This window comes from Acanthochromis polyacanthus, chromosome 1 (genome assembly GCF_021347895.1).
Source record: "Acanthochromis polyacanthus isolate Apoly-LR-REF ecotype Palm Island chromosome 1, KAUST_Apoly_ChrSc, whole genome shotgun sequence".
NCBI classification, from domain to species: Eukaryota; Metazoa; Chordata; class Actinopteri; family Pomacentridae; genus Acanthochromis; species Acanthochromis polyacanthus.
The window spans coordinates 63085090-63096843 of record NC_067113.1 but is presented as its reverse complement, the minus strand read 5'-3'; the positions used below and the strand labels follow the sequence as shown (position 1 = coordinate 63096843).

The 11754-nt window shown below is 39.1% G+C and overlaps 1 protein-coding gene across 1 annotated transcript in view; it reads right to left on the bottom strand.

Moving 5' to 3' along the window:
* Positions 1-334: 334 nt before the first annotated feature.
* The window catches only part of ano2b (anoctamin 2b), a 103169-nt gene continuing 91749 nt past the window's right edge, over positions 335-11754 (bottom strand). The window contains exons 25-26 of the mRNA XM_051950841.1: positions 11589-11694; positions 335-8320 (exon numbers count right to left, since the gene is read on the bottom strand). Coding sequence (XP_051806801.1) covers positions 7946-8320; positions 11589-11694 — 481 coding nt within the window. The 3' untranslated portion in view covers positions 335-7945. The remainder of the gene's footprint in view (positions 8321-11588; positions 11695-11754) is intronic.

The following is an 11754-nucleotide window of genomic DNA, read 5'->3' as shown; positions in this document are numbered from 1 at the left end:
GGACACAGTGACCGAGTCCTTCTCCAAATAAAAGGCATGGTTGACTAAAAAAACTACAAATTTGATCATATTTAAATGTTTCTACAAACATTTCTTTCCCCAAAATAACCAAAGAAAACCTCAAACATTTAAATTTCACAGACAGGAAGTGAGGCCAGTGTTGTGTTCGCTGACACTCAGAAAATTCAGTGAGCTCTATGTGACCTTTCAAACACTGGATCTCTGAATGAGGTGGTTATTTATAACTGGATTGAAAAATAATGATGTGTGTAGTTTTTATGCATTGGAGACATAATCTTAAAAGCATCTTAAAAGAAAAGAAAACACGCATCTGTACCGTATGCAACATGACATACACTCATTTACTTTCAAAGATCAAGGTTTTTCACAGTACATCATATGACACAAAAGCATGTCCTGTATTTTACATATTGCTTTTGCTATAGCTTCTACCTACACTGCTATCTTATCACTGCTCCTGTTTTATTCAGCAAGAATCACCTACTCATTCAATCCTATCCATATTCTCCATCTGGATAAAAATACCGGTTCTGTCTTGTCAGTGACTGCTATTGTGATCAAGGTGCATAAAAATGACAACCTTCTATTGTGATATGAATCTTTGTATGGTTGGAAAGCTGATGTCCCATTGTGTACTGGATGTATCATCACTGGACAAAAGGAGAATTCTACAATTACTGATCAGAATCAGTGATCAATACTGGGTAACATCTTGTGAAAGAATAGCTGCGAGGTAGTTTAAGATTTGATTTGTCACTTATCTTAACCAATTTGAAGTCTAAACATTGGTAAAAAGGCTTGTTAGAGTGTTGCATATATGGGAATGACTTTTGCGGAGTATCTTAATGAACCACTAGTTATAAATTGGTTCGAACTCTTCAAGGATACCACTAGATGGCAGAAATACTCATAAAGGGAGCCTTGATTTACCATTAGCCGTGTTTCTGCATATCTGTTGAGCAAATCTGAAGTAGACTTTTAAAATGAGCAAAAAAATTGAAAAAAATAAATAATGCAAATTTGCTTTTTCCCCATTATCTGCTTTGGAGAAACTGAATTAATCTGTGTTGTCAAAAGGTGGCAGTAAAGGCTACGTTTTGCATGGTTGTAATACCAGTGTAAAAGAAGGTAAACAAAACCAACGAGAAAAAGAAAAACGAAGAGGGAATAAACAAAACTTTGGGTATCTACAAGAGACAAACTTTTTGGTGAAATTGGGATGAGAGTTTTTGAATTTGGTCGTTTCCCACCACCTCCAATTTTTTCTTATTCGATACTTCAAAATACAAATAATATTACCTTATAGAAACACGGATAATGTCAAGTTGTGTGAGGAAAGTTACAAACTTGGTTGATAGAGTGTAACATAAGCAATGGAGTGTTTCTGGACCCTTAATAAAAGTATTCACTTCGTTTCTTTTGTTTTTATTACCTCCGCCAAGGAGGTTATGTGACACCCGGCGTTTGTGTGTCCGTCTGTCTGTTAGCAAGATAACTCAAAAATGCCTGGGCAGATTCACATGAAATTTTGAGGGGATGTAGACTATGGTAAGAGGAAGAGCTGATTTAATTTTGGTGGCAATCCGGAAAGGATCCTGGATTCTAGCTCACTTTGAATGTTTTAGTATGTTTCAGTATGTGGTCCAAAAAAACATCATAGGTTAGTATGTCGTCCAACAAATTGGAGCAAGGTGTCCAGATAGCTCAACTGGTTTAAGACAGTGATTCATAAATAGAACTGTGTCAGAGATGCAGGTTTGATTCCAGCTCATGATCCTTTACTGCATGGGTTTCCTGTTTTCCTCTCTATCCTTGGCGGAGGACTGCACTGTCTGAGTGCTTTTCTAGATTTAGTTATGTGACAATTGCTGTTGGTTCGTTTGTCTGTCTGTCTGTCTGTTAGCAACATCACTCAAAAACAGACAAACAGATTTGGATGAAATTTTCAGAGATGGTCAGAAATGACACAAGGACCAAGTGATTACATTTCAGCAATGATGCAGCTTATAGTCTGGATCCACGGATTTGTTTCAGATTTCTGTATCATTGCGAGATAGCGGCATGGCATCATTGTAACCATGATAACAAGTGAACACTACCTGATTGTACATCTATCACAAGTTGACCGCTGCAGACCACAAATTTTTTAGAGATTTTATCCATCGGAAATCATACAGTGACTGAGCAGCCTTGGTAGAGTGCTGCGCTCTCTGAGTGATTTTCTTGTTTATTTCTGTTTTGGTCTCCACCACCTCATGAGAAAAATAGACAGGTCTACTTGGACTCTGGGTGACCTTTATATTTTACTACACTGTTTATCAACATGATAATATTTTCAGCAAAATAACTTCAATTTGATTGAGCATTGCTGTCATGCTTTTAATTGTTATTAGGACATTCAGCGGGAAAGCAGAAATGGAAAAAGGCAGAGAGGAACAACTGAAGATTTTGGCAGGATTCAGTTGCCATGTTTGTGCACCTGATCTACTAATTTCCAAAAATAAATAAAAAGGAAAGACTAACTAAGCCCACACACAGTTATCTTTTACTCTCATCACATCTCATACCAAAAGATAATGGGCGTGTACAAGCAGTGAAGCCTACAAAAGGAAGCAGGTACCTGAGATAAAGACAAATATGATGCTCATTCAAATAAAAAAAAGCAACTCAGTGTCCGTACATGAGAATTTTCTGAATATATTGCTGTTGAAATGGTTGCAGTGCCACTGTGTAGCAGTGTCGTATGTTTGTTGTTCTAGTAGTATTTCGGAGCAAAAGTAATCTCACTAGGACTACTTGGTTAAAAATGACCAAAAAACAAAATAAAATAAAAAAGAGATCAGTGGGATAAAAGCAAACAGATCACACAATATGAAATAAATAACTTTGTAATCCATCCAACAATTCTGTAATTAGGAATTTTTACACCAGCTTAAGGTAAGGATTGAGTAAGGTTGAACATTTCTCTTCTTGAACAGCAAAAGCCTGTATAACAAATAAACCTTTATCACAACATCCTATAGTCCAAGTGGATACATTTAAAGTTAACAGTCTTCCACTAGCTGAGCAGACAGATACTGTGTTGATTTGCAGATAAAGAGCAGTTACAAGGCCTCTGAAACAGCACTGAAGGTTTACAGCATGTCGGCATGTTAACATTATTATATGAACTCAGTGAACGTTTGCCCACCCAGCACATACCATCAAACAGTCTGCATGCTGAAGCCGGTCATCAAGACACACTGGCAGCAGGACTGACTCTTCCACACTATTACCAGGTCTCTGGACACATTCATGGTTAAAGTTGAGCTGAACTTTAAAATAAGCTGTGCTAAGAAACAAGTACACAGCAGATATCCTTTCTCTGTGAGAGTAAATAAGTGCTTGGTCTAAATTCTTACTATCAAACAGGTGAAATTTAAGTTTTTTTATTCTTCTGCTGGCACTGAAAAAGGCTCATAATATCACTAACTGTAAAGGACTCATAGAGTGGACAGTTAGCCATGGCTTAGTTCCATCTGAGGTTGAGCTCTCCATATGTTACTCTGTGACTGCATGTTAAGGCGACTTTCCACTGCAGAAACTCAGGGGCCAATGTTTAAAGAAATACCCCCATAATCAGCCCTTTAGTCCTTTCTGTTTCCATTGTGGTTTAGGATCTGACAGCTTCGATTGTGACGTTTACTCCAAGTGGACCATAGCTACTACTAATGGTGGATACTGGAAATAACTCCAACTCTATGAGCATGTAGGAAGGAGAGCCATGTAGCTTTTGTTGAGTAGCTTATAAGGTAATTTACACTGAAGATAACAACATTGCAGAGAAAGTTACTACTTAACCCTCAAGCGACCGAGTGGGGTCATTTATGACCCCAGCCATATAATTATATTTGCCGTTTTCATATCTTTTATCCGAAAAATGTTTCCTACCTCGAATTTGTCAATCTACTTGTCCTACAGCTGCTCATAGTTTTTTTTGTAGAGATCGGCCAACTGGTGTGACAAGGATAATGGAAACTTGTCTGGGGTCACTTATGACCCCAGAAAGATGTATAGGTTTTTCACTATTGTAGGCCTTAGTTTTATTTATTTATTTCTACCTCTAATCGCTATATTTCAGTGTGTTACAGTGCACTATAGCTGGCAGACCTACATTTTTAGCCACAGCTGCCCTGGGGCAGACTGACTGGCTGCCAATCCACTCCTACAACCCCTCTGACCACCACCAACATTACACAGCATACACATTCATACACCAGTGTAAGTGGCAGCACTGGAGGTAAGGTGGGTAAAGTGTCTTGCATTGGACGAAGGGCTCTGCCACCTGAGCCGTAGCCGCCCCTAATCTAAATACTTCTCTGCATGTTACATTGCACACATACAGACAAGATGTTTGTGTAGATTTTGTTTTTATGTACTTTTGATTTACTGTTGAGGAAACAAAAGCAATAAAGTTTTAAAAGAAGTGGCAGACAAAGTGTGTCTAAATAAATGTTATTGCATTCTTACAATGCATCATATTGTTCATATGGTTTTACTTTATCTCTGAGTCAAAAATGATTAAAATCCATGAATAATTACAGAAGGTTATTTTAGAATATCCATCTTAAAATGCAGGGGAGTGGAATAGGTAAGAAAGTACAAAAAAAGGCACTAAAGTAGACATATTCCTGTGTAAAATATAGTGGGGTCATAAATGACCCCAGTCGGTCATTTTAGTCACTAAAATAGCTTGGTCGCTTGAGGGTTAACAAGGACTCGATAGAGAAGAAAAACAGCAGTTGTCCTTTCCAAATGGTAAATATTTATATAGTGCTTTACTATACCTGCAAGGCACCCAAAGCGCTTTACAAGATACATCACATTCACATACTGATGGCAGAAGCTGCCATGCAAGGCGCTAACCGCAACCCATCAGAAGCAATTAGGGGTTAGGTGTCTTGCTCAGGGACACCTCAACATGAGCATGACGGGCCAAGGATCAAACTGGCAACTTCCAGTTGCAAGACGGCCACTCTACCCACTGAGCCATGCCGCCCCACAAATACAAACAAGCAGCCTTTATTTTCTCTGAATTTCAGCAATCAGCACTGGCACCTGCACAGGAGTTTGTCAGGGCTGCTCAGAAACACAGTAAGGGCCTGAAGCAGCCCTGAAAAACTTTTACACAGGTGGTTCTTGCAGTCGAAACATGCACAAAGGTTCAACCCTAAAAAGCACCAAAATGTCCTAAAATGGCCCAAAAGGTGCTGCAGTGGAAAGTAGCCTTTAGTTACTCCATGCTGTGCTGTCAGTCAGGGACTACCATATGGAATCACACTGACCACTCCCTGCTGTGACTTCTGTCTGGTTAACCTGATCTAGACACATAAAAAAGAGACACAGCTAATGGTAGCTAGGCCTCCTTCTTTCTATATAGTGCAGGATGAACCAGCATACCGAGGAGCTCTACATGACTCCATAATAGTTGGTGAAATAATGGGAAGGGCTAAATTTAATGAGCCAGCTTTACCTTCATAAATATAGGACTAGTCATCTTTTACAATATGGGACATAAAGACTTATATCTTAATTACACTCCCTTGAAGAAGTGCACATGAACAGCTGTGGGTGCCATGGATGTGTATCTGTTGTTATTGTACTACTTTTTAGTCTGCTTGGAGTCCACTGGGAGAATAGGTTCACTTCCATACAATGCGTAGTGTCTATGTTTTCTGCTACTGCCCTTCTATCGTAGTTATCACATGGGCTGGCTATTGCAGACTGGCCAGAATTGGTAAAAGGCCAGCGTTAGGCCAATTTTTACACTTTCAACATCTGCAAATGTATAAGGGTTGTGTGAGACAAAGGTTGACATCTGTCCAAGTCCAAAACTGTCTACATGGATCTCCATATGCAGCCCAGAATTTGTCTGTGCAAGAATTGCTTTTCACATGTAACCATGTGCAGAATACACAGATATGACCTTCTGCTTATATATGAACTCTACAGTGACTAGAACATAGTATAACAACTCCACGGTGTCCAAAGCTTTCCATCTGTCCATCCACAGCGAGTATAATCAAGGCTTATCACTGGCCTTACAAGATTTTTTTGTGCAGACAACTGAGGACATCAGCAGCCAGATTTCTGATGCTGCTGCACTCATTACTGGAGATTTCCACTGTCCCAGACAAAAACCGCAAACAAATCAAAGATGCAAACGTTCGCTAAAGTTCTTCCTAACAATCAAACTATTTGCTGAAAACAGTATTAATGGCTGCTATGCAGGAGTGTAATAACACTGAGTTGCACGTAAGAGGCTTATAAATTTCACACTTCCCTTGTACTGCTATAACTATTAAATTTGAGCCTATTTAGTTATGTACAAGTGGGAAACTTATAATAACTCAAATATGACGTGAGCGTAGCATTAGCTTTATAATATAGGTCTTCCCAGATACTGAATACTGTAAATGAACGAATGTGTCAACTCACTAATAGGACTTGGGCTTCTTGTTAGAGCAGGGAAATCTCTCGTAGTGATGTTTGTAAGCTACTGAGCTATGTAGTGCTCTAATAAGCACAGCAAAGTACACTGGCCCTCAAATGTCAGTCAGCCACTGCCAAAGGAACTACCCACTGAGAAGATTAGACAGTGCTTCACAAAATGACATTACTTTATGTACATTAGCTACAGTACCATTATAACTTACATCTCTTTGCAGAAAAAGGTGTCTAGAATCCAAATTTCAATTGATTTTAACATGCAAAAGCTAATTTAGCTAGTATGTTGTAAGTTGTTAACACCTATACAGCGATAGTTAGACTAGATAGTATGTTAGCTAACCACCAAGCTGAAAACGATCCGAACAAATAAATTAGGCAGATGTGTCAGTGATAAGAAGACTGGTTGGCAGTCAGAAACAGATTATCCAGTTGTACAAAGTAAAGTTGATCTGTGTTAAGAGCTGAAGAGTCACACCTTTATGTGGGATAAATGTCTTCTTCCAGATTCATTACTTACCTGCAGAACACACACTCTGGTATTTCATAATGAAGGAATGCTGATGAAGTTTTTGTTTCATTGATCAACACTGTGAGACCATTTCCAGCTCACTCTCATTCACAGTTTGCAAAAGTGTTGGTTTTATCTTTACAGTCGTATATTAAGTGTAGATATTAAGTCATTCTACAGTCACTTGACAGATGTCAGTCCATATGGATAAAATTATATTGTTTCCTGCTTTATCGATCACCTAATTCCTAAACTTCCATTCATCCATGAATGCGTAGGGGAGGTGTGGCGTAACAATGACCAGCAGCTGCGTCTTCAGTGACGTTACAATTTTAGTAAAGTCTCAAAATGGTTCAAAATGGTTCCTGAATTCTAAAGAGAGAAGATTACAGAAAACGTGAAATGTAGTAACTGCTACAAGTTCTGTAAACAAAAATACATGAAGAGCAGAAGCACAAAAAGCAGGAAAGTTCTGACAGCCCAGAAGCTGAGCCACAATATCCATCAATCTGTTCAGGTGGGTAAGTGCTTGTTATTGAACCTGTCCATCAGCTCCAGTCTATTCCAGGTTCCTGCAGTATTCACTTGTTCAGCCTAATATAGTAATTATTGCTTCTCTACGCTATGAAGCGAGTGCGCCTCACTAATTTTTTTTTTACCAAAACGTAAAAATGACAACACTTGATCAGGTGAACAGTCATTGCGAGGAGGAACAACACACACATTCAGTCAGTGTGGACTTAAGCCAAACTGAGACCGGTGAATTCAAATGATGCGTTCAAAGGCGAGCCGTGGTGTTTAACCACAGCCCTCCTGTGTCATACACACCAGGACACAAAAACACAGGCAAAGACATACACAGACTGAGTCACCCGAGCGGCAGTCCTGAGGCCCAGCTGAGGCATCCCCACATATGTGTGTTTCACGTCACACTGCCGTGTGTCTCGAATTCTCATTTTCATTCCTGGGTGAAGGAGAAGCCTTCCTGCTGAACTGGCTGAAGCTGGCGGCCCTACACCTCGCCCTCGTCCCTCCTCCTCCATCTCCAGAGGTGGGGCCTGAGGGCAGAGTACTGTAGCGGCCTGGGATGGGGATGGTCTGTCCTGGCTGGAGCATGTGGCTGCTTGGTTGGAGGTTAGCGTCCTTGGCGAAAAGGCTCTGGATGAGCTGGAATTTGTCTTTCTCTTCCTGTAAAAAGACGTCGACCAGAAGCTTCTTCTCCCGTTTTAGCTGCTCCACAATAGTTTTGGGAATGTCGGGGATCACCCAGGCGACAACGAGGCTGAGGAACATCACCAGGTTCTGGAGGAGGGAGAAAAGAAAGGGATGTGAGAGAGAGAAAGATGGACGGTCGGATATGGAGACAAATGAAAAGAACTGCAACATAAAAGTGACAGGTGGTGTACACTGGAAAAAATGCCCCTCTCAAAACAAGAAAAAAAACTTATTTCAAGGAACTTTTACCTTGAAATAAGTGAAAATAGAACAAGTGAAAAATGTCTTGGTAAGATTTCTTGAAATAAAATATGATATTTAGAAGATTGAGATCTTAAAATTAGCTGGAAAAACTTATTTTAAGCTTTATTTCACCAAGATTGTCAAGCTTAGGTGTCTTAAAATAAGCCAGATATGCTTCAAAAAGCAGTTTTTCACTCAAAAATAGATTTTTGCTTTCATGTAATCTCATAATTGGAGATGTTTTAACCCTCCTGTTGTCTTCATTTACAGGCACCAAAAAATATTGTTTCCTTGTCTGAAAAAAAAAAAAAATCCCCAAATTTCTGAAAATTTGCAAACCCTTCAGGAAGAAAATTTCAATAATTCCTTAAAAGTTTTATTTAAAAAAAAATCCCCCAAATTTGGCAAAAAAAAAATTCTTGTAAATGTTTTCAAAAAATCAGTAAAAATCTTCCAAAAAAAATCTTAAAAATATCTAAAGTGATTAGATGTATATCAGCAAAACTCCAAATATTTTCTTTACGAACATTCACATAAAAATCAACCAAAATCCAGTGAAATTCGCCGGATTTTGGTTGATTTTAATGTGAATGTTCTTAAAGAAACATTTCTAACATGTCTTTTTTTTCCACAAAAAAAATGTTCAAAAATGTCCCAGAAATGTTGTAAATGTGGACATCAGAAGTTTCACTGTGAAAATATTTTTTTCCCACAATTTCAAACTTTAAAACGGGTCATTTTGACCTGTAGGACAACATAAAAGTTAAACTCATTTTGAGTTTTCTTGTAAAATGCAACTCAAAACGAGTATTTCAAGATTGTTTGACTTAACAAGATATTGAAGATGAGTTGTCTTAAAACAAGTCCCTCCATCTTGCTGAAATGTCTCTTGTTAAGTGAATTTATCTTAAATCGAGTGGGATGAGACATTTTGACTGAAAATAAGACAAATAGACTTGGTAAGATGTTGAGTTTTTGCAGTGTACTTTATATGAACCAACCTAATGGGACAGTTTGAGCCATTATGATGTCAAAACATGCACTGATCAGCAACAACACTAAATCATAAAAAAGCTGACATATTAAGTGATTAACATCAATCATCCTGTTATAATGCAATGTTCTGCAGGGAGACCTTAGCTCCTGTATTGATTTGAATGTGACTTTGACATAACCACTCATCTAAACATGATGGCAGACCAAGTCCACCCCTCCATGGCCATGGTGCTCCCCAACACAGCGACCTCCCCTAGCAGGACAATGTGATGTGCCCCATAACAAAATCTGCCCAGGAACTGCTTGAGGAACATGACAAAGAGGTCAAGGTGTTGCCTGGCCTCCAAACTCCCCAAATCAAAAATGATCAAGCATTGCTGAACCCTTTGAAGCACAAAATAGGTCAAAAATGACTCAATCCAATGGAAAATGTGTATCTATGCAGTGGTCTGCTGGGGAGCATTGAAAGGGACAGAAAGACACTGAACAGACTGGTCAGGAGGGCCGGTTCTGGACTCCATAGAGGAGGTGGGTGAGAGGAGGATGTTGGCAAAGCTCACATCCATCATGGACAATCCCTCTCACCCACTGCATGACACTGTGGGGTCTTTAAGCAGCTCCTTCAGCAGCAGACTGAGACACCCACCCTGCAAGAAGGAGCTCTATCGCAGGTCACTCATCCCATCTGTTGTAAGACTTTATAACATCAGCATCACTGGCTGATGTTAACATAAGCTGGACTATATCATATCATCTTAAACCACGGTAAAATCTCCACAACAAATCCTTGCACTGCTGGCATTTTTTTTTCTCACTTTTGCAGTTACATTTATTCCACAAGCCACTTTCTGCTGATGTCACTTATAGTGTAGTAATACTGTATTTATTTATTTTTCATCCTTCATTCTTGTACAGATTGTACATATTATGGTTATAATAATTATTATCATTACTGTACATATGGTTCATGCTGTTCTGAAAGATGTTTGCTGCTGTAACATTGAAATTTCCCCTGACGTGGGGAGTAATAAAGGATTATCTTGTCTTATCTCCTGACCCACGCTGCCCATCAAAGGGTTAATGTCATCCATAGAGGCCCCACCCTGCAACCCCAAGACCCAAAGAATCACACAGATTGGCGTCATTAACAAGTAGCTGCAAAATACAAATAAATGTGCAGACAGACTCCAGATTATTGTGACAGTCAAGAAAACTTAAAAAAAAACTTTAAAGCAAGTCATCGAGAGTGTTACTTTTGTGATTTTGAGGCAGAGTTATGGACATTTATTCATGATCAATGTCGGAGACAATGGTGGTGTCACAAAGAAGTCACAATGATTTTAAAAACGGATATATAACGTCTGTGTATTCAGATCTACATACAGAAATATAGTGGTTGGGCTTTAAAGTACCCTAATTGCCTCCACAGACCCTGTCTGATCAAGTAATCTATTTTACAACCTCAGCAAACACCTCAGCAAACACCTTTCTCTTTTACCTCATGGAAAAACGTCTGGTCTGAAAAATTGAGACAAACTGCATATTTAGTGAATGTATGCGTGATTCATCAACACTAATGAAGGAAACTTCTCCAGCAGCTTCGGTGTTGAAGGACATTTGGTGGACATATGTTAGTGTGGACTGAAGCATCTGGTGAGAGTCCTGATCATAATGAGAATACAGCGTGATTCATTACGTTTGGAATGACTGGCCACACACATGCACGCTTTATCTCCTTTTTTATTACACGTATCAATTCCACGCAACTGCACAACAGGTACAAAATGTACGATACACAACAAACACCCCAAAACACGAGATGTGTGAATTACCTTAACCCTCTGAACGCCAAACAGTTTCTGTGTGTGGTTTTTGTTTTGCTTCTGTTACATTGTTAGTCACTGGACTCATTTTTCACTGCAACATAATGTCTTTATGGAAACAGAACAACCATGGCTAGAAGTAGAGAGAAATCTTTGTTTTTTACAATTTCTTGTTTTCATAAATAGAGTAATTTTGCCAACTCTTTAAAGGATAACATACCTTTTTAATCTGCCAGTGTTTTTTGGGGGGTTCAGGGAGTTAATCTTACAAACAAAACCCAATAAACTCCTACCTGGAACAGTATGACGAAAGCCAGTCTTGCAGCCAGGACGCACCAGTACTGTTTGGAGAAGTGATACGCATCTGCAGACCAGGGAGGTTCCCTGTAGTCTTTATATCTAGAACAAAACACACATGCATACAGAATGGAGGTTTAAACTGGAGGCACTCTAATTCCG